Source organism: Neophocaena asiaeorientalis, unplaced genomic scaffold, assembly GCF_003031525.2.
Source record: "Neophocaena asiaeorientalis asiaeorientalis breed wild unplaced genomic scaffold, Neophocaena_asiaeorientalis_V1.1 scaffold618, whole genome shotgun sequence".
Classification (NCBI taxonomy): Eukaryota; Metazoa; Chordata; class Mammalia; order Artiodactyla; family Phocoenidae; genus Neophocaena; species Neophocaena asiaeorientalis.
Window position 1 is genome coordinate 86,375 of NW_020173978.1, and position 26,455 is coordinate 112,829.

At 55.1% G+C, this 26,455-nt stretch overlaps 1 protein-coding gene across 8 annotated transcripts in view; it reads right to left on the reverse strand.

The window, feature by feature from the left end:
• Positions 1–26,455, reverse strand: part of PDE2A (phosphodiesterase 2A) — a 103,224-nt gene that overhangs the window by 26,942 nt on the left and 49,827 nt on the right. For 5 of the 8 annotated variants that reach the window (XM_024753334.1, XM_024753332.1, XM_024753327.1 and 2 more), the window contains 2 exons: positions 5,298–5,387; positions 1,848–1,936 (listed from right to left, as the gene is read on the reverse strand). In XM_024753334.1, coding sequence (XP_024609102.1) covers positions 1,848–1,936; positions 5,298–5,387 — 179 coding nt within the window. Of the gene's footprint in view, positions 1–1,847; positions 1,937–5,297; positions 5,388–18,589; positions 18,662–26,455 lie in introns of all 8 variants that reach the window. The other 3 variants (XM_024753331.1, XM_024753328.1, XM_024753329.1) reach the window with 1 other exon arrangement.

Genomic DNA, 26,455 nt, shown 5'->3' on the forward strand with positions numbered 1-26,455 from the left:
TTTTTTTTTTTTTTTTTTTGTACCTTTTCCAAAGGCTTTACTGAATCCGAGGTGGCTGGGGGCGGGGACATTGAAAGGGCTGCTGACGCAGAGGATCTGAGCCCCCTCAAAGATGCCTGGACCGCAGGCGGCACACCCCCCAACCTCCATCCCGTCCCCAGCTCACAGTAGAAAGCCTACGGGGAGCATCACAGGCTCAGGAGCAGAGCAAACCCCGAAGGATGCTCACCTCTTGCCTCCTGAGCCCATGATCCAGCATCCCTCTCCCAAAAGAGGCTTCCCAGGCTGCTTTGACGAGAAACTTCCTGGATCGGGCAAACTCATATTAAGCAAAGTTCTTGAGGATTAGGGGCTAATTAGGGAAGGCTCAGAAGGAACATTCTAGCATTTTTTTCCCTTAAGATTCCAAAGACCTCCCAGCCCTATCCCGCTGTCTTATAGATGGGACACTAGAGGCCAGAGAGGGGCATGGCTGGCTTGGTTCACACTGTCCTCGAGGGGAGGAGTTGTCAGGAGATGCTGAAGGGGACAGTGTCACCCACCACCCACCCCATGAGGGAATCGAATGGGAGAACAGGAGGTGGGAAGGCTCAGAGCTGTTGGAGGGGAGCCAGCCCCTTCCATGGGGAAGCGCCAGAGGAGAGAATTAGCGTCAAGGAATCCAGGGTTCCGAGTGCCAGGAGGGGCCTCAGGACCACCAGCATCCCCAGCATCAGGACCTCTGGCATTCTTTCCATGGCCTCTGTGAAAGGTGAGTATCTTGCCAGCCTCAGCTACTACCTGAAAAAGCCACATCCCTGACTGCTTGGCCTGTTGGAGTGGAGAGCTGCCTTCTAGTAACACCCCCGCTAGTGTCTACTCAGCCCTCAGCTCCTGACCCTGTGCTCTCTGGGCCCACAATGGCCCTGCGGTGCTTAGAAGGCAGTGCCCATGTCCTCCATGGCCTGCCCCCCTCTGGACCAGCACCCCTGCCCGTCAACACTTTCTCATCGGACAAGCTCCACTTCCCTTCACTGTCCCCTAGACAGCCAGGAGCCAGGAGACCGTGTCCCAGACCTGGCTCTGCCTCACACCAGGTATGTGGCATTGGACTCATCTCACAATGTTTGCCCATCTGGAAAATAGGGAGGCTGAATTCAGTAAGCTCAGAGGTATCAAGGGACCATAGGGTGCTGAGCCCATGTTCCTAAAGTCTGTGATTCCATGTTCTATCATAATGAAAATAAAAACAGACATTTAGCATTCATTATGGATACAGTTTTAAGTGCATTGCATGTGTTAAACTCATTTAATCATCACAAGAATCCTCCCATAATAGTACTATGAGGTAAGTACTATTATTATTGCCATTTTACAAGCAAGAAAATCAGGACACAGGGAGGCTGAGTACCTTGCCCTAGGTAGTAAATGGGAGCTGGGATTTGAACCCAAGCGGTTGGGCTCCAGAACCCACAGCGGGACGCTGCTTCTGATCTCCCTATTCTCAGGATTGACACCATGTGGGACCAGCATTCTGTGATTCCGAATTCTGTGATTCTGTGAGAACCTGCCAGGCAGTTCTCGTAGCCTGCTGGGGTTCTAACTGATAAACTGTAGCCCCAATCTTCTGAGACTTGCTCTGAGGAGGCTACAGCGATTTAGAACAGCTCTCCAGGAGAAAGCCTACCACTTAGCGCTTTCCCTGTGCCATCCACTCCCCCAACACAACACAAGAAAAGACAGTGGACCCGGCCACTGGAACCCCACCTGGCAGGGAGGCTGAGGTCAAGGTCAGATGGGGAGGGTCAGACCAGACCTTGTGGTCACCCTTGACTGTGTGAGAGGGCAATGGGTGGAGAACAGCTCACCGTACTTTCCCCTCCTGGGGCAGCTCATGGGGGGGCTCCTCACACACCAGCCGGGATTCCCCATCCAGCAGGTAGGTGTAGACAGTCTCCTAGGACAGAAGGCACTCATGAGATCCTGAGGAGAAGCCCTCCCAGCTGCCCAGTCCCAGCCTGACACGGGTCTGGATGACAAGGTCACGGGCATCTGTTTGTCTGTCTTTACTCCCCAGGTGATCCTAAGTGCGGTCAGGGTAGGAAGGTTCCCTTATGACCTCAGCACCTCACTCTCTCCTCTTGGAGGGGTTCTGGGCAGGCAGTGACCCATCACCCTGCCGGCTTTCCTTACCTATCACTCCACATCCAACGCGCTGGGGAGGGTCTGAAGGGCTGAAGGTACAGACAAATCGCCCCAACCCCACAGTCCTGAGATATCTCCCTGCCAAGTCTCCAGCCTCAGCAAACAATAACTGAGTGTCCTCTCAGGGCCGTACTGCAGGAGAGGCTCAGAACACCCTGGAAGCTTCCCTCCTACCTCAGATACACAAACAACTCTACAAGAAATCACAAACTATGACCCAAGCCAGGAGGACTTCCTGGAGGGAGTGACTTTAAAGTTGTAACTGGAGTGGGAATTAGACACATTCAGGGAGTGGGTGAGGCACAGAAGAATGTCTTCTGGGCCGAGTAATAGGTATGTAAGTGTAAAGGGCCCAAAGCATTGACAGACCTGATGGTGGGGGCAGGGGGCACCGGAGGTGGGCTTGGGGTCAGCCCAGTGCTGAGCTGGAAGGGAGCTGGGGGAGGGTGTTAGGGGGAGGGGCTGCTGCTGGGGAGGGAGGGGCTGGTGAGCCCTGTGAGACAGGAGCTGATTTGTATTTTGGAATGATCACTCCCCAGAGTGAGATCAAAGCTCTGGTCGAAGAATGTCAAGTCTGCAGCTTGTCAATCCACCCTCCCCAAGGGCCCAGAGCAGTCCTGCCTTCAGTTCCAGACCATGTCCTGGCAGAAGCACTTGCCCTCACTGACCCACAGGAGAAAATCCACATTCCCTCCAAGCAGGACTGGCTACACTTAGGTACCCACAACCAACACAACCTGCAGAGCGTCTCCACTGCCCGCATTGCAGGTGATAAGGGAGATGCAGAGGCTCAGCAGAGCCTACACCCCATCGAGGGGGCACCCCTGTGCCCAGCTAAGTATGCTGAGAGGTGTTGTTTTCTCAGTGGGAGAATGGAGAGCTCTCCTCTCTGCTAACTGTATCAGGGAGGGCTTCTGGAGGAGGTGACATTGCAGCTAAATGTTAAAGGCCCTCCCTCAGTAAGTGTGGAATCCTTCTCAGCAGAAGCAGTTGCCTTTCACCACTGTGACAGTCCACAATCCGGTCAGACACTCTTGTTGCCTGTGGCTGTCCCCAGCCAGCCCCTCACCCTCTCCCAACCCCCAGGCGATATCCCAGTCTCACTTCAAGAGAATCTGAGCCAAGCTTAGTGGTGGCGTGGGCCGGAAATGATAGGGCCTGAGGAGAGTGAGAAGGGCAGACACAGGAAGACCTGGAGCCCCTCTGTCCTCCTGGGTGAGGGTATAGCTGAGGAGCTCAGGGATGAAGAAATCAGTGGGAAGGAAGCCACCCAAGCCTCATCTGTCTCCAGCCTCCTTCTTTAAGCAGCCCAGGAGGGGCCTAAGGGATTTGGCCTCCCAAAGAGGTTAAGACACTACCCAGCACCCAGGGTCACACAGAGAGTCCTGCCCTGGCAGAGAGAGCGGTGGGCAACCTGAGGGTGGGGAGGCAGGAAGGAGCCTCCCACTCCCTCCCTCACAGCCCTCCGGGTTAAAATTAGCTGAGTTTATTGCAGAGAAGAGGGAACCATTTCAGACACAGCAGCACCATCTGCATTTGGGGCGCCTGCCACAATGGGTGCTGATGAGAGAGCCAGGTGCCAGCAACTCCCCTCCCTGGGGGTGCGGGCGGGTAGGGAGACCCCTCCCCCATCTCCTCCCCCCTCCCTAGGGGTAGAGCAGACCTCCCATCTCCCCACACCTTTTTGGAGGGCTGAGCCCCTCCATGCAATCAAGGCAGCAGGGCTCTGCAAAGTCAGGGCTTCCCTAGCTCATACAGGTCTCCGGGGTGGGCCGAGGCAGACATTTCCCACTGTCCCAGGAACCTAGTCACCTGGACCACAGCTGTCTTCCCAACCCCCAGCTTTGGGGATACGATTAATCCAGTACAGGGCGTCTATGCTGGCACAACCACCAGGCATCCTGCCTGTGAAGACTAGGCCAGTCACATCCTCCTCCCCACTCCCAGCGCAGCCTCGCGGACGCTGACCTGCCATCCTCCCCACCTCCTCTTTTCCAGATGTTTCTCCACCCCAGGCCAGATGTTGCCTCAGTCCCATCTCTGGGAGGATTTATTTTGGGAGCCAACATACCACCCACTTCCTACCAATTTCACAATCAATAAAGCTCACTCATTAGCCCTCCTCCTGGGCTCTGAACTTCCAGGAGGTTTTGAAAAGGCAGAGCTGAGGAAAGGGGATGGGGGTGCTTAGGTGCCAAGCCCCATTTGTTCCTGTCATGCTGTGTGACCTTGGGGGAAGTGCCCTCCCTCTCTGGGCCTCGGGTGGTTCATCCATCCAGCAGATTCAGACACAATGGGCTCTGCTGGTGGCTGATGTCTAGAGTAGGGGAGGGGACATTCTAGGCTATGAGGACTCAGTTTAGGCATCTCCTCCTCTATGAAGTCTTCTATGTGCCTTAGGGTAAGTCAGAGCCTCCCTCCCTGGACTGACAGTCCCTGCTTCCCTCTATCTGGCACAGCTGAGACACTTCTGCTTTGGGTCTTGAGGGCCAGTTTATCCATGCTACTGCCTAAGGGATGGACAGTGGCCACTGGAGCCAGGTTGGGGAGTGGCCTGGGGCAGTTGAAGAGGGTCACAGTCTCCCCCAGTCTGCAACCTCATCTGTGGTGTTGGGATGGGTCAGAGAGAAGCTTAAAGGTTTCTAGAAGACACCTTGTCCAGCCTCCTGACTCCAGACAGGACACTTTAACTTGGCACAGATCCATTCATCTAGGCTGAGCCCCATTTCAGCACCTCCCAGACCTGGCATCAAGGAAGTTCTGCATGTCTACTTTCAATCCTTCCTGCTGTACATATTCCAAAGCCCACCTGACTCCACTATGTCCTAGCTATTATCCTAGGTGAATCCATTCCATTATCTGAGACATGATCTTTCCAATTAAGCTCTAAAGCTCTTTTTGTCCCAGACATTCCAGGATTCCTATATAAGTTCATTTTGGGGGCTTAGCTTCAGTCCTCCTCCTCCAGGAAGCCCTCTCAGAACACTCACCCAAACCCTTCACGGGGGGAGGGGGGGGGCCCTGCTTCTTCTTTCCTTCTCAACCCTGTAGGTACAGCAAGGAGCTGGACAAAGGTTTAGGGGTGCAGGGGAAGCGTGGGACAAGGTACCTACCACTCTGGGCAGCACAGCTGACAGGGCCTCTTTGACAGCCCATTGCAAGCCTGCAATGTCGATGACGGAGCCCAGGCTCAGCAAAGCATCCTGAAAGAGAGGAAAGGGCAGTGAGGGCCTTTTCCAGGCAGGCCAGGGCAATCCCCCTACCCAGGTGGCTGGGAACACAAATTCCCAGCTTAAACCAGAGCCCAAGGCTCGCAGACACTTGAATCCCAGGATCTTAGGATCTCAGAATCCAACCAGTCTTAAGGCCCTAGAATGTCCAAGTCCCCTCATCTTACAGATGGGGAGACTGGGGCTCAGAGAAGGGCCAGGGACTTAGCAAAGAACTCACAGTGAGTCAAGAGGTCAAGTCTAGACTAGACCCCAGGTCTCTTGTCCTTCAGACAAGGACAACTCAGGAAAGCAGGGAAAGTACAAGCTTCCACATTAATACAAAGCAAAACGAGCAAACAAAAAACCCCACATTTGAATCCTAGCTCCACTATTTTTAGCAGTGGGCATCTTGGTCAAGTCACTGAGCCTCAGTCTTCTATCTGTAAATTGGGGGCAACTGAGGCTATCTCCCCCTACAGGCTAATGTGAAGATAAAATGAAACTGAGTCCTAGAAGTGCCTCACAGGGTGCCCACACACATAGGTGCTCAGCTAAACATTTGCTGAATCTGAGTCCCACTCAGTTTCCTGAGGAGGGAGGTGGTTCACACAGTCTCGTTTGTCAGCCTAGTGAGGGGCTGGGAGTAGCAAGAATCCAAGGCGTGCATGAGCCCACAAGATGCGAGAAACACGGGCCAGCCCCTGGCAAGATAGGAGGAGAAGGAGAGATCAGCCTTGACTGCCTCACAGCCTTCCCGTCCCAGGAACAGTCCCCGTCCTTGGAGAGCCGGAACAGAGACAAGAAAGGTCCCTGCTTCTCGCTCTATTAACTTGGCCAGAACCATGGGGATCAAAGAGAAAGGTAATGGAACAGAGGATCCAGGGCCAAGGCAGAATTGTGACTCATACCATCCACTCAGCTATGCCTTCCCCACTAGCCCCTGGAAGTTCTTTCTGATGGCTTCCTTGTGGATGGCTGAGTTCATAAAGCAAAGTGATTAACTGTAGGATGCAGGACACATGGCGTGGCCCCATTCGTGTGAAAGTGGTATGAGATTGAGGGTCTTAGTGGACCACAGGCTCAGCATGAGCCCGTAGTGTAAATGTGGCTGGTAATACATTAAAATGCTGAAACTGCAGGCCGTATTAATAAAGATCCATTAACCTAAATAGAGAAGATGAGAGTTCCTCCACTGATTCAATCATCCCCAGTGCATTGTGTCCCAGGTAAGACCAAGATGAGACTCTTTCAGAGGAGGTGACCCATGTAAGGAGGGAACTGGAAATCAAGTCCTGCATGTCACTAAGCTTGGAGAGTCTAGGGCCTAGCCTGCAGCAGAGCAGAACCCAGGGGTCTCAGTATTTGACTCCAATATCTCAGGCTTCCCTGGGCAGGGGGACTGGACTCTGTGGTCCTGGAGACAGCCTGGAGACCCATAGGATTTCACAGGAGGCTGGCCTTGGCCCAGTGGGATGAAAGAACTTCTTCTAGGCAGAGCCACGCTGCACAGGCAGAGGCCACCAGGAGAGAGGAAGTGAGCTCCCCATACCTGGGGGTATGCAAAAATGGCTAGATGCCCATTTTTCAGACTGGCTACAGAGGGGAGTCCTGCACTGGGGTCCAGATGAAGCCTAGGGTCCAAGCTTCAGCTCCAGATTTCACCTTGCATCTTCTTGGCTTCAATTTCCTCCCCTACCCCACCTCCCACTCCCACCCAGTCCTGTGTTGGGCTGTCTCCCCCAAATGCTCACTTGGCATTGCTTTCTCGAGCCCCCAACTCCTCTTTTATCCCCCTCACTGCTCAAGTGAAGATACATTTTGGTCATGAAGATGTGTCTCCATCCTAGGACATCAGAAGTTGCACATTCCAAACAATACAATCCCCAAATTGGATCAATTGTCCTTTGACCCTTAGGCACTCCTCATCACAGTTCACACACCCTCAGCACCACACATACCCAGCCACACAGCCACAAACCTTCACATCCTCTCAGAAATACCCCAGCCTGCCTTCAGACACCCTCCAGGTACACGTACAGGTTCACACAGGTGCAGCTTACTTCCTTATGGAGTCACAAGGCCAGGACTCAGCAACACCTGCACGCACAGTATACACATGGGCTATTGTGGCCTTTCGAGGTCAATTCTGCAGACTAAAGCAGGGAGGAAGAGCTGATGCCCCAAATAATCCCCAACTAAAATCTGTCAACCCAGGCTCCTCAGACTGGGGCTCCCAGGGCTCGGCTCCAGAGGTGGTGCTGGTTTAGGTCTGTTCCTGCCTGGAGACAGTGGGGATGGACAAGCTAAGCCCTGAGGGGCCCTGCCCTCCAGTGGAGTTTATGTGTATAGTGTGGAAGTTGGAGAAGAGGGGCCAAGGTGATGGAGTAAGCTCTCAGGTAGGGGGAGACATTTCTCAAAGCCATAGACTTGGGACAGCTAAGTGTCCCCATTTGACAGATGAAGAAACTGAGGCTCAAAAAGAAGCAATGCCCCATCTGTGGTCAGCCAGCCAGTCAGGGCAGAGCCAGGTCCAGAACCCACGACTCTGGATCTCCACCCTCTCTCTTGCTTCTGCTCTGCACCGACCCCCAGCTCCCTCCTCAGGGGGCTTAGAGAGAATAGTTTGTCCTTTGTTCTGATTGGTGGCTCCTCGACCTGCCCTTTACTTGGATTGGGGAATGCCCTGAATTGTCCTTTACTGGAATTGGTGGGTGCCTGTCTGGCCTTTGCTTGGATTGGTCAGTTTTCTGTGACTCCTCAGGCAGAGGGCAGGATAATGGCAGTGAGGGGGGGGAATGGGAAAGGAAACTTTGGGAGAGTTGGGGCAGCAGCGGGGAGGGGTCCTGAGTGGGCTGGATGCAGACATGGCCCATGAAGCCCGGAGCTCTCTGCCTGGCATCCTTCTGTCCACCCACCTCCTGGCCCTGCCCTGCCTGCCCCAGGATGGGGGGTGTTGAGTGCAGGAACCACAGCCGGGAAAGGCCACTTCATACCTGGCCTTTAAGACTCGCTCACATGCCACCTTCTCCTTGAATCTTCCCTGATCTCAAAGCAACTTCACCTCCTGCATTAACTCAGGGAGGAAATAGCTCAAATTCCAAAGTCCACGGTGGGGCGGGGCTCAGAGGACAGAGCGGCTGCCCCAGTGAAAGGAGAATCAATGGGGAGCAGCTGAGAATGGGAAGTAGGGAAATTCCCAATTTGGAGGCCCAGGTGGGGACTAACAAAGCTCAAGTCAGAGGTTAAAACCCCAGAAATCTTAAAAAGATGAGGAAAGGGAAAGTACAAGCAGAGCCATACATGTTCTCACGAACGTCTACACATGTCATACACATACATACTGCCATGCACACACCCTCACACAAACACGCACACACACGGATAAAAACGCAACCCTATATACAATGCACACATAAATATGCACTTAGGCATGCACACACACGCACATGCAAACACACTCACACACACAGCCAGGCTCAGGGTGAGGCGAGAGAGGTCACGTTTCCTGCTTTTGCAGCTATTCTGAACAGCCATCAGTATAAATATCAGCAACACAACCAGCAATCCCAGACTCCAGAGGAGAATCTGTGGCGTGTAGAAAAGAGCAGCGATTTCCAGTCCTGTCCCGGACTGACTATGGAAGCTCTGTGTGGCCTTGGTAGGCCCCTTCCTCTTCTGAGTCTCAGTTTCCTCATTATTAAAAATGGGTCCTTCCAGCTTGCCACATATAGTTCTATGATTTTGTGTTTTAATTCAGTGAGGATGGGTGGATGGATATGTGAATGGATGGATGGATGGAGTGGGTGGATGGATGGATGGGTGGATGGAGCCTTTCTACTTTCCCCAGCTCCCTACCTGCAGCTGTATTGTTGGAGGTAGGTCCACTCAGCACTACAGACAGTGCCACTCCCACACACTAATCTTTCACCTCAGATACCAAGAAAGGGGAGCCTGTTCTGAGTGAGGGCTCCTCTGGAGCCAGCGTTGGGGCTGGATCAGCCTTTCTGCACTCATTTGGACAGGGGAGAGGGTCTGGACAAAATTACTTCTAACTCCTTAATGGATTATATGAAGCCAGAGACCTTGGCCTTATCCCTTCTGGAGCCACTAGCACAGGCACGGATGGCCTTCTTGAAGGTCAGTGTCACTGTCACAAGCTAGTTTCCTGCCTTGTCTCCATGAGTCTCTATGTCTTTCCCCACCTCCACTGACCCTTCTATTGCTCTCCCCGCTGCCTGGAACCTAGAGCCCACCCCTCGCTCTCTGGAGGGAAGCCTCCTAGTGCCCCCACGGCGGCCTAGAAGAAGGTAGTAACATCAAACCCAACACTCAGGGGCCTCCTAAGACAAGCTGTGTTACTGGGACTGGCCATACATACTGACTTACCCAGCTCTGCCTGTGCTAGGTCCTGTGTGGCCTGGGGTTACGGGCGCCCTCCCTCTCTGGGCTTTGGTGTCCTTTTCTCTAAAGGGGGGACCTTCAAGATCCCCCAGGACTTTGGAGTCCCTCTCCCTCTCTATTCCTCTTTCCTTCCCCCTGGGGCTGTGTCTGTCTCTCAGGCTCTGTCTCCCTGATCTCTCCGAGTGTGACGTCTCGCTCCTTCTCTCCATGCTTCCCTCAGTTGACGCCCATCTCTGTCACAGGCTGCTCTCCTGTCTTGTCTCCAAGAATCTCAATGCCTTTTCCCACCTCCAAATCCTCTCTCCTCTCAGATGGCTTCCGCCCTCTCTCTCCTGTATGGTTCTGCCCCTCCCCCCAACTCCAGGCTCTCCTGCCCACTCCTCCCCCAAACCTCTAAGTGGTTACCTCGAAAACTTGGGGAGAAAGCCCCTGACCCAAGATAGGCACCCACAGGACAAGGGAACCCAGGAAAGTGGCCATGATGAGAGAAACCAGGGGTGCCAGGGCAGATGCCATCTATTCTTCTGCTTCCTGCCTCCCATTCTGGTGGGCATTATACACAGCTTCTTCTCTTCCCAGAGAACAGGGCCTTCAAGGGCAAAGGCACACATCTGTCTCTGAGCCCAGCATGTGCCTGGCACTTGTAAGCCCATCTGCTCCGCCGGGGTGACTGGCAGAGCTCCCCCAAAGGAGGCCTCCTGGAGGCTCAGGCCAGAGAAGCCCCTGTGGGCTGGGCATCAGACCCCAGCCGAGCCCGAGCACCCCAAGCTTACTCTGTGACTCTCACCGTCCTCACAGCGTGTCTGGCCCTGTAGAATCAGGAGACAGCCAGGAAGCAGGAGAGGCAGCCCCATCTCCTCCCTCCCCTCCTGCAGGCCCAGACCTGCCACCCGCCCAGGAGCTGCCTCTAACAGACACCGGTGCCTTAAATATGCCAAGAGCCGCCCAGGAGTGCTAAGATCTTGCAGCCCCAGATCTCCCCTCAACAAGGCTGAGCTGGACCAGGGGCAGGAAAATAGAGGAAAGAGGCTTGGTGACCCTTGGGAGACCTGATCTGAGGAAGCGACAGGAGAGAGACCCAGGCCACAGTTGGACAAGCTCACATGTCAGGGCCCTGCTTGAGTGGGGTATCAGGCTTTGGGGGAGAAAAGGCACCTTTCTCAAGCACCTACTGTGTGCTAGAGGTGTCCATCAGTGGTTCTCAACCTTGACTGTGCACCAGAATCCCCTGGAGGGCTTGTTAATATCCAGCTTGCTGGCCCTACCCCCAGAGTTTCTGATACAGTAGGTCTTGGATGAGGCCAAGAATTTGCATTTCCAACACATCCATAGATGCTGCTGCTGCTGCTGCTGCCGCCCCAGGGACCACACTTTGAGACCCAGCGACACACACTCTCTCTCATCCTCCTACCAACCCTGGGAGGCACCTGTGCTGACCACACCGTTTTAGAGCTGAGGAGACTAAGGATCAAAGGGGTGGGGCCTTGCTCAGGTGAGAATGACCCAGCTTCTGGCAGCAGGTCCGTGCCACTTCCCTCGCACGAGGGGGTTCCTCAGAGAAGGTCCCCAGAGAAGGCAGAGGCAGGCGTCCTGGAAGGAGCGAGGGGGGACAGTGGGGTGACATGGGGCCGGGGTGTGTAGAAGGGGCTTCTTGGAGCCCAGGGGCCCAGCCCTCAAGGAAGGACCTGCCCTTCCCCCTTCCTCCTACCTCTCCTTCTCTTCCTCTCCTCCCTCCTCTGGGTCCCCCCTTTCCCCTCCCCCACCCCTCGCAGACTCTGGCTTCAGTTGTTACTCCAACAGGGCCGCGTCCCCAGCCTCCGAGCCACACTGGAGACACGTGCACTGTAGAATACACCTGAGCCCGGTCCTGGCGCTCCCCCACCCCGTCCCCCGCCCTCCCCGATGAGCTCGGCCCCATCCTGTGGGCTCCTTCCCTCCAACATTTACACACAGCTCCTCCCGGGACCCTCACCATTTCTAAGCCGGTCTCAGCTTTTACTCTAGCTCCTGCCTCCTCCAAAATGCCCTCCCAATTGTCCCAGGCCCCCCTGGATTCCTCAAGGGCTAGGTTTGGGGTTGGATGAAGGAGAAGGGGAAGGAATTGGGGAGGGAAGGCAGGGATTGTATGAACGGTCAGCTCTCCGAGGACCTGACTCGCTGGGCCCCCTCAGTCCCTAGCACAGGGTCTGGGGTGAGGAAAGGATGGGGTGGGAAGAGGGAGGGAGGGCAGAGCCCAGTGTGCGAGGGGGAGGATGGTCTCGGGGGGAGTCCAGGACAGGCTCAGGGCTTCTCCCCTAGCTCCCCACGTCCCGCTGCCTCATCCGCAGGGCAGAGCCAATAGCTGCGTCCACTCCCATTGCCCACATTCTTCTCGATGCCACAGTCTTCCTCCCCAGAACAGCAGCAAAATCCCCTCATCACTGCTGTCCCAAATACCTGATGCCTCTCCTGTCCTTGATTCCTGGGCCAAGGGCCCGTGTGGGCAGAGCTCGGCACAGCGGGCTGGCAGGTATAAGCTGGCTGTGAGTCAGTCATACCACAAAAGAGAAGCCTGGGCAGGAAGGAGGTGGGCTCCCCGACCCCAGTGGTGTGCAAACAAGGACAGGGGCCCTGCTAGGGAGTCTGTGCCATGAGAAAGGACTTGATGAGCCTGGCTGGCCTCCAGCTCTGGGTTCCATGACTCTTAATGTCTTCAAACCCTCCTCAGCCTCACCGGCTCCGTGGCCTTCAGCGTGGGCTGGGAGCTGGACAAAGCAAGTCCAGGAGCCTCTGAGAGGCAGGCACAGTGGCCCAAGCTGGAGAGGAGGATGGAGCTGAGTGACCCAGTGGACTAGCGTCAGAAAAGAGTTAATGTCTCTCAGGAAATGATGGCTTAAGGAACGACTGGATACACGAATGAATGAATAAATGAGCCTCCCACCCAGGGGCTCGTACAGCCCTGTGCTCCCCACGATGGCATGGCATGCAGAGTTGCCACTACTGCCCATCTGGCTCCCCGATCAGATTGGGGGTTCTTAGAGGGCAGAGGTTGTGCCCTATTCCTCCTGGGGACCCCGGTATCATACAGCCTGTCACAGGTGTCAGGAGGTGTTTGCTGAGCTATAAAATGATAGCTGGACTCCTGAGAGCCCAGGGCTGTTGGGCTGTGAAGGGTATATGCCATTACCAAGCAGAGGGATGGACCCCATGACTCCCAAAGGTCCCCAGGCCAGGGAGACAGCTGCACCCTCTCAAAGTCTCCCAAGTCTGGCACAGTGACTGTCTTACAGGAGCCTAAGGTATGAGGGTGCCTTGTGCTGAGAACTTTTGGCAACCTTTCCAAGGCATCTCTGCAGGCCAGGAGGCCCTTCTGCCTCAGGATCACCTCCCAGTGCAGGCAGGGTAGGGGACAGCATGCCAGGAAGGAGGGGCTCTTCCCTGAGGGGAGCACTATCTTTATCACCTTCTTTCATGAAGGCTCCTCCAGGCAGCCTTCCTGGGTGGGTCACTTGTCCTCTTCCCAGGCCTCCGGAGAATTCCCACAGGATCAGAGTCTACAGGGCCCCAGGCCTATGGAGCCAAATCCCCAGCTTGATGAGGGTAGACTAAGACCAGGAGAGGCAGGAAAGGACTTGCCCAGGGTCTCACGTGGAGTCAGGAGGCCTTTGCCCCAGTCCAGAGGCCTCCGGGACACACTAGGCTCCCTCCCTGCTATGCACTGTTTGTCTTAGCGGCCCCTCCAGTTCCTTGCCTTGGCCAGCAGATAGGCTGAGCCCCTCTCAGGTGCAGGGTGGAGCTGGGTGCCCTCCTCCAGGCCAGGGACAGGGCCTCGTGTCTCTCCCTCTGTGCCAGACACGGTACCCACAGCGGGAGGTAAATGCTGGATGGCACTGGCCTGGTCCAGGGTCAGTGTGGGCCTGCAGAGGGCAGGGAGGAAGGGCTAACCTGGGGAGGGGCTGCTGGGAGTGAAGGGCGGGCAGGTCTGGCAGAGTATCTCCTCCAGCACAAGACCGACAGCAGGAGACAGAGCGGCTGCCACTGCCATGGGGCTCTCCTGGCTCTGACCTGAGCTCTGTTTCCCTCCCAGCCTTCCTGGGAGGCTCCATATCTCCATATCTGTCTCTCTCTCAGTCTGTTCTTCTCTGGTATGTGTCTCTCCCACAGCCTCACTGTGGGTCCCATGACTGTATTTGGCTCTGTCTTCAGGGCCTGGCCCATCCCAGCTGTTCCCCAAATCCAGGCATGGGGGGGGGGGGTTGGGAGGGAGGGTGAGTCTGAGAAAGAGACTGGGACAGAGATGAGGACCGATTCAGAGGCAGAGGGACAGACACAAGAGCCAGGAGGGGACCCTGGGGACAGGGCTGGGGAGGCCGGGCTGGCCAGGGTCTTCAAGCCTCCCCAGTCCCGAGGACAAAGCCAGAATTGGAGGGAGGAGCGGGGTCCACCCTTTCCCTCTGCACTGGCTCCTGGCCCCCCTTCCTTCTCCCTGCCCCTGCAGGAATGTGTGAGCACTTTAATTGTTCACTGTTCCCCAAATCCAGGCATGGGGGGCGGGGGTTGGGAGGGAGGGTGAGTCTGAGAAAGAGACTGGGACAGAGATGAGGACCGATTCAGAGGCAGAGGGACAGACACAAGAGCCAGGAGGGGACCCTGGGGACAGGGCTGGGGAGGCCGGGCTGGCCAGGGTCTTCAAGCCTCCCCAGTCCCGAGGACAAAGCCAGAATTGGAGGGAGGAGCGGGGTCCACCCTTTCCCTCTGCACTGGCTCCTGGCCCCCCTTCCTTCTCCCTGCCCCTGCAGGAATGTGTGAGCACTTTAATTGTTCCTAAAAATAGTCCCACTGTATTGGGGGCTGGAATGAGAAATCTTCTGGGCAGGGTTCATCTCAGGCATGTCCCTGCCTCTGGGCTCCCAACCACTCTGTTCCCCAGAGCGGGGGGCCTTTCTGAGCCTCCCCCAACCCGTAGCTGCAGTGCTGTATTCCTCCCTTGCAGAAGCCTGCCATGGCTCCCAGGGCCCTGGGATAGGCTCTGAGCTCCCGGACCTGCTGGAGTTGTTTGTGAAGCACCTCACGGTGTGAGGCCACTGCTGTTCCTGCTGACACCCTGGTCCAGGCTCCATGCTCTAGACTATTCCCAACTCTCCAACCTTAATCCCCCAACCCCTTCATCCCCCCACCTCCAGGCCTTGGCTCTTCCTTTTCCATTTCCTGCACCAGATGTCCTCTCTTCTCCCCTCCTGTCCTTCCAGGCAGGGGTTCCTAACCCCGGGGCCGCAGACCCGGTACTGGGCTGCAGCCTGTTAGGAACCTGGCCACACAGCAGGAGGTGAGTAGTGGGCGAGTGAGCAAAGCTTCAACTGCCGCGATGCACCCCATCACTCGCACTACCGCCTGAACCATCCTCCCCCCGCCCTCGTCCGTGGAAGAACTGTCTCCCACGAAACCGAAACCGGTCCCTGGTGCCAAAAAGGTTGGGGACTGCTGCTTCCAGGCTCAGCCCAGGTCTGCCCCAGTGCCCCACCCCCACTGTGCTATCCTGCTCCCTGGTCCTGTTCTCATCCCCAGCCCCCCTCCACTGTTCCCCTTGGCAGATCAACAAGGGCTGAGCCTCTCCGCGCCACCACTGCCCCGAGCAAAGCTCTGAGGTGCGGCCCTTCTCCAGGGAAGGGGACACTGCGGAGACACTGCAGGCTCTGGGGCCCCACGCCCTGCCCTGAACCCTGGACCTTACTGGCCCCTCCATCTCCCCACCCCAGCTTTGGTTTTCTCTTCTGCACCCCGGGCCTGGAATGTCTCTCCATTTCAGTCTCCGGGTGAAAGCCCATCTAGTCTCACCTCCTCTCTGCCTCCATTTTTCAGATGGGGGAACCGAGCCCCAGAGAGGGGCGCTGACGGGTCCACAAGTCCACAGGAAGCTGGCCGTGGGCCTCGGTCACACCGCATCATTTCGCAGGGTCCCCTCGCTGGGGCTCCAGAGGCAGGGCTCCTCACACAACCCACCAGCCCACCACCCCGCCCGGGCAGACAGGCTGGCATCCAAAATCATTTGCCTCTGGAGGGCCCAGGAAGCCACAGAACAAACATCCGGAGTCTCTGGAACTTTTCCTACTCTCCCTCCTCATATCCTCATATCTCAAGGATCCGGGAGCAACCAAGTGCGTGTACACACACACACAGAGCCCAGGGCCAGGTAAATATGTGAGCCCAGGGGATCTCACGTGACTCTTGTGCCTGTGAATCTGTGCAGGTCCTTTAGAGGCCCCCAAACCCTAAAAAGATGAGGATGTACCCCAGTCTCACCAGACCTTATATAAATTTTGTCTTGGAAATGAACATTAAAATCACATTTGTGTGACTTTTCTGATTGCAAAATTCTGAATACACTCATCACAACTGACTTTTTTTCCCACTTTGTAGGCCACTCCTGCTTTGCTAGTGACCTAAGCACATGTGTGGCCTGCCCATTAGTTGTCCATGATGCATGTCCCTACAGGCCATCATGTAACCACAGCAGAATATGCCCCTTGGGTTATTAGAAGGATATCTGTGTGAAGCATGTGGCTCTGGGACTCTGGGAGAATGTATGTGAAAGTGTGAATGTGTGAGCACCCCTGAGGCACCATCTGTGCACGAGCCATCTGCACGTACGGCTGCCCGTGCATGTGTGATGTGGGTTGTCAGTGTCTGTGTGAGCCTGGGTGTGTGCAGCAAGTGTGTAGCTGTCTGTGGAACTGTGAGCGCACCAGTGGCTGGTTTTGTCTCCGAGCAAGTGAATGAGTTTATGGTTGAGTGCTGGCATCTGTGCCTGTGGGGGGTTTGATTCTCCTGCCCCGTGGACCCCACCACCTCCTCCATCACCTCTGCCAGACCTGGGCTCACATCCCTACCCTGCCACACACCACCTGTGTGGCACTGGACAAGCTTTTCACCTCCCTGGGCTCAGTTTCCTCATCTATAAAATGGTGCCTTCTCCCAGAGCCACTGGGAAGACTCAAATGGAACCATGAGGTCCTGCCTAAGCTGTTCCCAGCTAGGGGCTAGGCCACCTCTGTGCAAGTTACAAAGAGGTGACCCCAACCCTCTGGGCAAATGCAGCATGAGGGGCAAGGATTGGTGGGGGAGAATGAGCTGGGTTTTAGTGCCACCCTGCCTCTGTTGGAGCCCTGTGCAAGCAAGGTACAACCTGTGAGGTTAGAAGCTGTGGCCCTGCAGGTGACCAAGAAATACCAGCTCCCTTTCTTCCTGCCCTCGCTCCAGGTATGCAGCCTGGGACTAGAGGGTCTCTGACTCTGGACAGAGATGAGGCTCTGAGGATACCCGCCCCCTCCTAACTCCCCCTAGGGTTCTATCCCCTTCACCCACCCTCTACCCCACCCTCTCCAAAGCCCAAGAGAAGGCCCTACGGAAGCCATAAGGGGGGACTGACCAGATCTGGGATGCAGAGACCAGCTATGCTGGCCAGAGGCTCAGAGACTACCCCCCAACCCACTCTCATTGTCAGACAGGGAGACTGAGACATGGAAAAGGGCCAGGGACCCTCCAGGGTCATGAGTGAACCCGGTCATTCCAAGCCTTTGTCTCAAGATCTCTGTGGCTGGAGTTGGGGAGACCCAAGCTCTGGACTCTTCTGGCTCCAGAATGGAACCCAAGGGAGTGGGTGGGTCTCTCCCAAGAGACAGGCACTTCCAGACCTGTGCTCTCAGCTACTGGGGTGGATCTCCTACCCATCCCCACCCACCCCACCAGGGCCAGATCCCCTACTGGTGTGATTAACCAAATTATGGCATTTTTTTCTTGAGCAAATTGCATCGGCCTAATTGAATGAGGCTGCAGGAGCCTGGGCTGGAGGCTGAGAGCGGGTGAGGACGGCAGGAGCCAGGGAGAGGAGTGGAGGGGAGCAAGCTGGGGTGGGGAGGCCCTGACAATGCCGAGCAGGGGACAGAAGGGGCGGGAGAGGGAGGGCTGAGGGCATAGAACACATCATTCATTCTGTGCACCCTCTCTGTGCACCCACTGGCGCTCCCATCACACCAGGTGTCTGGGCACACGGATTTGAGGGGTGGTCTCCCCAAGAGACCACTGAGCATTTGCTCAGTGCCAGGCACTGTGTTCATTTAGGATTTCACGTAATCCTCCCAACCACCCTATTTTATACTTGAGGGAATTGAGGCTCAAGAGATAAAATAACTTGCTAAATATCACAGCCAGACAGGGCTGTCTGACACCATAGCTTAACAGGTACCTGCAGCGTCCCACTACCGAGCTCCCGCCCTGCCTCCAGGAAGCCTTCCTGGAGAGTTCAGAGAAAGGAACAGGCCTCACGCCAGCTCATACTTGGGCCCAGACACCATTTCTGTCCCCATCGAGCGTTTCTCCTTGTCCACTCTGTGATGTCTGTCCTCCGTCTGACGGTCAGCAGCTGAGGCTGGCGCTGATCCGACACGGTCGCACACACCCCCGTCAACCACAACACACCGCAATCCCTCTCGTTCCCATGCGGCATCCACTCTGTGTCATACTCACCACCTCAGGGCAACACACAGGGACACGATCACTGTCACCTTCATATGGCATGTCCCACATACTCAGTGACACACAATCACTTCACAGTGTCCACAGTGTCACACATCACTGTCACGGGGCCACACACAGTGAAACTATCACTTTTGCCCTCAATCAGGGTGACCCACCTTCAGCGTCACACACAATGTCTCAAGGTCCCCAGTGTCACCCTCACACAGCCTTACACATACAGTTCCAAGCTGGCTCTGTGTTGCACTGTCTCATTTCAGCGTCATCCAAGACCTTCTGACCTTAAAAATATCCACCTTTGGTGAAATGACATCATGTCTGAGATTTGTGTTAAAATACTTCAGCAAAGCAACCTATAAAATGGGAGAAAATATTTGCAATCATATATCTGATAAGGGGTTAGTATCCAGAATATATAAAGAAGTCCTACAGCTCAACCACAAAGTAAACAAACAACCTGATTTTAAAATGGGCAAAGGCCTTAAATAGACATTTCTCTAAAGATGTACGAATGGCCAACAAGCACATGAAAAGACGCTCAGCAGCACTAATAATCAAGGAATGCAAATCAAAACTACAATAAGGGGCTTCCCTGGTGGTGCAGTGGTTAAGAATCCATCTGCCAACGCAGGGGACATGGGTTCGAGCCCTGGTTCGGGAAGATCCCACATGCCACAGAGCAAGTAAGCCCGTGTGCCACAACTACCAAGCCCGCGTGCCACAACTACTGAAGCTGGGGTGCCTAGAGCCCGTGCTCCACAAGAAGAGAAGCCACTGCAATGAGAAGCCCGTGCACCACATCGAAGAGTAGCCCCAGTTCACCGCAACTAGAGCAAGCCCATGTGCAGCAACGAAGACCCAACGCAGCCAAAAATAAAAAAATAAATAATAAATAAATGTACTTTAAAAAAAAGGAACCGCAATGAGATACAACCTCACACTCATTAGGATGGCTGCTATTAAGAAAAAAAAAGGACTTCCCTGGTGGCACAGTGGTTAAGAATCCTCCTGCCAATGCAGGCGACACGGGTTTGAGCCCTGGTCTGGGAAGATCCCACATGCCGCGGAGCAACGAAGCCCGTGCGCCACCACTACTGAGCCTACACTCTAGAGCCCGCGAGCCACAACTACTGAGCCTGTGAGCCACAACTACTGAAGCCCGCAGGCCTAGAGCCTGTGCTCCGCAACAAAAAGAAGCCACCACAATGAGAAGCCCGCACACCGCAACGAAGACCCAATGGAGCCATAAATTAATTAATTAACTAATTAATTAAAGAAAAAAAAGTGTTGGTGAGGATGTGGAGAAACTGGAACCTGGTACACTGTGGTGGGAGTGTAAAATGGTACAGCTGCTGTGGAAAACAGTATGGTGGTTCCTCAAAAATTAAAGATTAAGTTACCATATGACCCAGCAATTCCACTTCTGGTTATATAGCTAAAAGAATTGAAAGCAGGATCTTAAAGAGCTATTTGTACACCCATGTTCACAGCAGCACTATTCATAAAAGTCAAAAGGTGGAAGCAACCCAAGTGCCCATCAATGGATGAACTGGTAAACAAAATGTGGTTTATTCATGCAATAGAATATCATTCAGCCTCAAAGAGGAAGGGAATTCTGACATATGTTATAACGTGGCCTGGATGAACCTTGAGGACATTATGCTGAATGAAATGTCAGTCATGAAAAGACAAATACTGTATGATTCCACTTATATGATATACCTAGGATAGTCAGAGTCACAGAGACAGAAAGTAGAAGAGTGGTTACCTGGGGCTGGGGGGAGGGGGAGATTGTTTAATGGGTATAAGTTTCAGTTTTGCAAAGTGAAAAATGTTCTGGAAAATGGCTGCACATCAATGTGAATGTACTTAACACCACTGAACCCTACATTTAAAAACAGTTAAGATGGTAAATCTTATATTATGCACATTTTATCACAATTTAAAAAAATTTTAATAATGTATTTCAAGAAAGGAAAATGAAAAGAAAAGAGGGGTAGATGAACTAAATATGTCTAAATCTTAATAACTGTTAGATTTGGGTGAGGGGTATATGGCAAGCGTATTGTATTCTCCCTCCTATTGTGTGTTTAAAATATTCCATAATAAAAAAAATTGTACTCTCCCTTGACCTCACACCTCTTTGCAGCAACCATGCCTCTCCTCTGCATCCCCACAGTGGAAGGTCTCCAAAGGGCTGACTATGCTCTGTCTTCACCTCCACTTACCACCTGCACAGGCCATCTGGCTTCTGGCCCCACCCTGTCCCCAACAGGGTTCTTGCCAGGCTTATTTAAGCACGTGGCCCAGCCCAGCACAATCTCCCTGATCCCACCTTACCTGACAGCGTGGCAGCCTCCCTCCCTGGTGAACCTCTCCCCTCCCGTGACTTCTGGCTTCACCTGTCTGGTCTCCTCCACCTGCCTGGCTGCCCCTCCTCTGTCTCTTTGCTGCTCCCCTTCACCTCAGGGCTCAGTCCTCATTCCTCACCTCTTCTCTCACTACACTCTCTCCCTAGGTCATCCCAGCAAGGTCCATGGTTTCATAAAGCAGCTCTGCCTGCTGACTCCTAAATATATCCCCCGCCTGGCCTCTGCTGCCCACTGGACGTCTTCACCTGGATGTCTGACTTACATCTGAAACAGGTCTGTCAGTCTCTGCCTCCTTGTCCTCCCCCATCCCATGAATCCTGACCTTCCCCGAGTCTTTACCCATCCCAGTAACATCTCCACCAACCATCCCTTGGTTCTTCAAGTCAGAAACCTGGCAGCCATCCTCCCTTTTTCCTTCTGGTTCATCCTCCAATTCATCAGCAAGTTCAGTCATTTCTACCTGCGAATATCTCCAAGGTTTGTCCATTTCTCTCCAACTCTGCCCACCCCTTAGCCCAGGCACCACCATCTCCTGCCTAGGGGGTTGCAGCAGCCTCCAACTGTCTGCCCGTCTCCTCTTGGCCCCTCCAACTGGTCCCCTGCATCCACTCTGCAGCCAGAGTACAGACTCTTTCAAAATCATAGACTGGATCATGTCATTTCCCTGCCTGAACCCGTCGGGCTCTTCCCATGACAGTATCACACACAGGGTTGTGTGTTCACAGTTCACGTTGTCGCAACCATTACACACAGCATCACACATTCAATGTCAGGGTCAGGGTCACACAGTATCACACCCTGGTTTTCACACACTTGATGTCACTCTGTGTTACGCCCTTGGTCGCACACTCAGACTCACCGTATGCCTGGGGCCCACACTGACCATTCAGTGTCAGACACTTGAGCTCCAAACTCAGGACCACACCTGTTATCGCACAGTGTCATTCATCTGTGTTTACATATTTCATCCTCACGGTGTCACACCCTCAGTGTCACACTTGGTCACTCAGCATCACAAAATCAGTATCACACAGTATCGGTGTCACACACTTGGTGGCACATCCACTGTCTCACACAGTCTTGGACAAGTGGTGTCAGACACTCGCTATCACTCAGTGTCACATACTCAGTGTCACACGCAGTGACTCACTCACTCTTCACACAGTATCCCATGATTTCACAAGCGCAGTATCACACCGCAGAATACCCGCTGCCCCACAATCAGTGTCTCAGTGCCACCCTCAGCATCACCCTGGGTCCCACAAGCTCCCCCCACCACCACCCCCACACTGGGTCCAGTCGCCAGAGCTGCTGCCCCATGTCAAGGCTGCTTCCTGTTGCTGTGCTCAGCCACTGCCTGCTCCTTCAAGGATTTCCTGTTGTCAGGGCCCCAGTCAGGCCTGGCCCAGCCTGGGATACACAGCCTAAAGCCCCAGAGCCAGCTGGCTGGCAGGAGCCCTGGGCCCCTCTACCTGCCCCTATCCTCGCTGGGCCCGTGGGATTTTCCCCCCGTTCAATCAACCTGGATCCCCCGCGTACCTGGGCTTGTGCTGTGTCACTGAAAGGAGCTGACCTCTGGGCCCTGCCCTACTCCCAGTGTCCAGGCCTGTGCTTCCCAGAAGGGGGACTCTTGGGCAGCCTGGACGCAGCTGTCTGCATTGTCTGAGTAGCTTGGGACAAGACCTTAGCTGGTCTGTGGGGCTCAGGCTGAAGCTGCTGGGAGCCAGAGGAGAGGGACTGGGCGTGAAAGGGGGAGGACACAGGGTTAGGGGGTTAGGGAGTTAGGGAAGGCTTCCCAGAGGAAGCCAGCTGAGAGCTGGGACAGACAAGGAAGTGGAAGAAAAGGCATCCCAAGGTGGGGGCAGCAGACAGGAGCCAAGGGTTGGAGGCAGGAACCGGAGGAGACAGGTTGGCAGGGATGAAGATAGGAATGTGAGAGGGCGTGAGGTTAGGCTGCGGGTTTCTCTCCCATCTGCTCCCTCCTCTCTCACACCAGCATTCAGACTCCAGCTCCAGGCCGGAGCCCCAGGGCATGCCCTTCCTGGCCCTGCCTTCAAGCCCCCCAGATTGCCCCTCAAGGCCGCCAAGCCCCCTCACCTCCTGCCCCAGGCCAGCCCGCAGGAAGGACAGGCGGAGGCCAGCACACGCTCCCCACAGCACGCTCCCCACACGGCCGAAGATAAATATTTCCCAGGAAACGGAACTTGTTCTCTCTGTGTTTACAGCCAAGGGCCAGGCAGAGTGGGGGGAGGGGAGGGGCCGGCCAGAGGAACCTCATCCAGCCCTGGGGCCCACAGCATCTGGCCCGGCATTGCCCCAGACCTGCTGTGTGACTCTGAGTCAGTCCCCACCTCTCTCTGAGCCTCCACTGCAAGCCCTCAAGGGGACCTCCCTGGGCCTTGGCCTGCCCACAAGCCTGGCCCAGCTTCAGCTGCATCTTCTCTGGGTGAAAATCCCTGGTGCTTGATGCCTCCCCCTTCAGACTAGGCTTCTCTAATGGCAGGACCTGCATCTGCCCATCTCTGCCTTGTCCTTGGTCAGTCAGGGGTGTGGACAGATGGATGGACAGACAGACAGAGAAACAGGCTGTGGTGGCAGCTGAGACCGCCTCCCTGGCCCAAGTTCCTGCACACCCTGGGCCTGTGCAGCCCGACAGGTGGGCCCAGACAGATGGCAGGGCCTCGGGCCCCCAGGGATGCCAGATGCTGTGGCCAACTTGTTGTCAGCAGCTCCCTCGGGGCTGTGGGGCATCATGGAGGCCACTTGCTCCTGATGTGCAGAATCCAGAAGGAGGCTAGCACATCTGCCGATTAGGAGCATTCGTTTAAGAATTTTAAATATGAGCCTGGAAAGTGCTGCCTGCAGCAGCCCTTCCAGTCTCGCCCCAATGCTCCCTGCATAGTAACCAGGGCTCCACTCACATGTCAGCCTTCTCCTGTGGAGACCTGGGGGCACCCTTCCCACAAACCCTTGCACAAGCTGCTCCTCCCACCTACAAAGCCTTTCCCAACCCCCATAGCAATCCTACCAGACAGGACCAGCTGGGCTCCTGCCTCTGCCTATGGCTGTCCCACCACGGGGGCCCACTTATCCACCATTGCTGGCCTCAGCCTCACTCCAGACTCTGAGACCAAGCGTTCCTCAGACCAGGACCCAGGGGCAAAGAGGTGTTTGGAGCTGGGTTCTCAGCATGGAGCCAGTCTCCTGCAGTCCTTGTTCCAGGCTCCCTGAGTCCTTGTTCCAGGCTCCTCTGTGTTCTTGGTCCCAGTCCTTTGTTGGTCCTTGTTGCCCTCAGGAGGTCCTCTGAGAAGCCGACCACATGGCTCTGACTATCCAGCTGATCTCTGGTCTCATCAGGGACCTTGACCCTCCCCATCCTTCAAAGTTCAAAGGCTGCCTCCTCCAGGAAGTCTCCAAGACTGCACCCAATACAGCAACTGTTAGAACTACTCCAACCGCACCCCACCCACCCACTCCCCGCCCACAGCCATTCTCATTCCATCAGGAAGCATTTATTGAGCATCTACTAAAAACCACATGGGCCCAGGAGAGAAAAAGGGGACTCAGCCTTGGTTCCTATCTGCCAGGTGTTTATAACTATGTGGGAAAGGATGTATAGTCATTACAACTACGTGGGAAAGGATATATAACCACATGGGGTAACAAGTTATCCCACTGTAAGCTCAGGGAAACTTGGCGTTGTGAGTGCCCAGGATAAAGGAGAGGCTGACTTGAGCTGGGTGGAGGATGCAATCTGAGAGGACTTCATAGAGGAGGTGGCATCTAATCTGAGGCTTGAAAAGGGAGTAGGTGGAGAAAAAAGGGAAAGCCATTCCAGAGAGAGGGGTCAGTGCGAACAAAGTCAGGGAGGTCAGGAAGAGTGGGTGCCCTGGAAGTGAGCACTGCCATGTCTGGGGGACAAGGGATAGACATGAGGAGGTCCAGCAGGCATGGCTGGCAATGCCATGACAGGGTGTGGTCTTTCCTTATCCCATGGGCAGGAATAGAGGAGTCAACTCCAGGCAGAGCATTAGGGTGCTTAGCGTGGATACCTGTAACCTTGTCCATGTCTGCCTCTTTCCCAGCCCCTGCCCCAGCTGGGGCTCCCAAGCCCCCATCTAGGCTCTGAGAGCCAGCACAGAGAGGGCATGGACCCAGAGTGCTCAGCTTACTACTTGAACTGCCTCAGCCCTGACATCCAGAGAGAGCAATGGCCCTGGCGCTGAAGGAGGATTGCAGACTATGCCTGAAGAGCCCCTCTCCCAAGCCGGCCAGCTGGCACAGGGGCCAGGGGGCCATCCCAAGACGGTATGCTGAACAGACGCCCGCTGGGTGGGAATAGGTCCTGGCAGGCCTGCTCTCATGGCTGTCGTGCTGCCAGTGCCAAGAGAACGTGCTGTACCCACAGAACCTCCATGAACACCAGCCCAGCCCTGCAGTGCACCCTGTCTCACAGAGCACAGCTGTCTAGACCTGGCTCCAAGGATCTCACCCTCGAGGGAAGCAGGGAGGGTACCAACTCTCTCCAAGGACCTTCTGTGGGCCAGGCCTGAGGCAGGCACCTCACACATACTGTCTTTGTAACTTCTCCAAGCAGCTTTGCCCAATAATAGTGATTATGTCCAATAACGATGAAGCTTCTTATCCCCCTTTGACAGGTGAGGAAACTGATGCTCAGGCTGGTTAAGGGACTGGCCCAAGGTCACACACCTAGGAAGTGGTGAAGCTGGGACTTGAACTCATGCCCATCTGACCCCATGGTCTGTCCACTGGATGAGGCCGTCATCTCCCCAGGCTCTGCTCCCTCAGGAGGGCTCTTCATCAGTCTCCCATCCCTCTTCCCTCTTTCCTTCCAGTGGTCCCAATAGTTTGAGCAACACCCTAGGGTCCCTATTCTCTCCAGTCCTATCCTTTCTATGTTGCATCAACCTGTCTCTCCCCAGCAGGGCTGAGTGTGGGCCTGGGTACTCGGAAAAGGGTGCTAAGTAAACCCAGAAACAAAGCAGGCTCCGCCCAGAGGCCAGGAAGACACCTGCCATCTTTGTGGTGGGTGTGGGGCTGGGGGGCAGGATGGAGCTAAGAACTGAGGGGCTCAAAGCCCAAGATCCTCAGTATGAGAGAGGGGGCAGCAGGACCCAGGCCAAGGAAAGGCAGAGGGAGCAAATGGGGATGATCTGGGGATGCCTCATGGGGAGGGGGAGAAAGGAAGGGCAGAACTTGAATTTGCAGGGAGCATGGCCAAGGGCCTAGGGAAAGGAAGCTATGAACAGAGGCATAAACAAGAAGCCTGGGCCTTACTCCTTCCCTTGGGACCCAGCTCCCATTGCCCAGAATGGTCTCAGCTTCTCCAAAGCTCTCTCCCCTCTCCACTTCCTGGGAGGATGACAAATCCAGTCTTTCCTAGCGGGTGGCAGCAGCTGCTGAGACACTGCTGGCTCCCAGGAACACCATCTGTCCCAGCTCTGGGGGGAGCCCCCACCCCATGGGGAATGCCGTAACCATAAATAAATTAATAATGACTTTCCTGTTCCCCTCCTCCCTCCCCCTTCCCCAGCGCCCAGCTGCAGGCACACTCTCAGGGCTGGGCTCCATGTCCCAGCAGTGAGCCCACGCTGACCCCACTAGGCACCAGGCCCTGTGTGAGCGTCTTTTGCCATCTCACCCGAGGGCAGGGAGAGAGCAAGGGTTGGGCACGAGACACAGCTCCACTCTCAGCTCTGCCTCCGATTCACTCACTGTGTGACCCGATTCACTCACTGTGTGACCCCGCTGGGC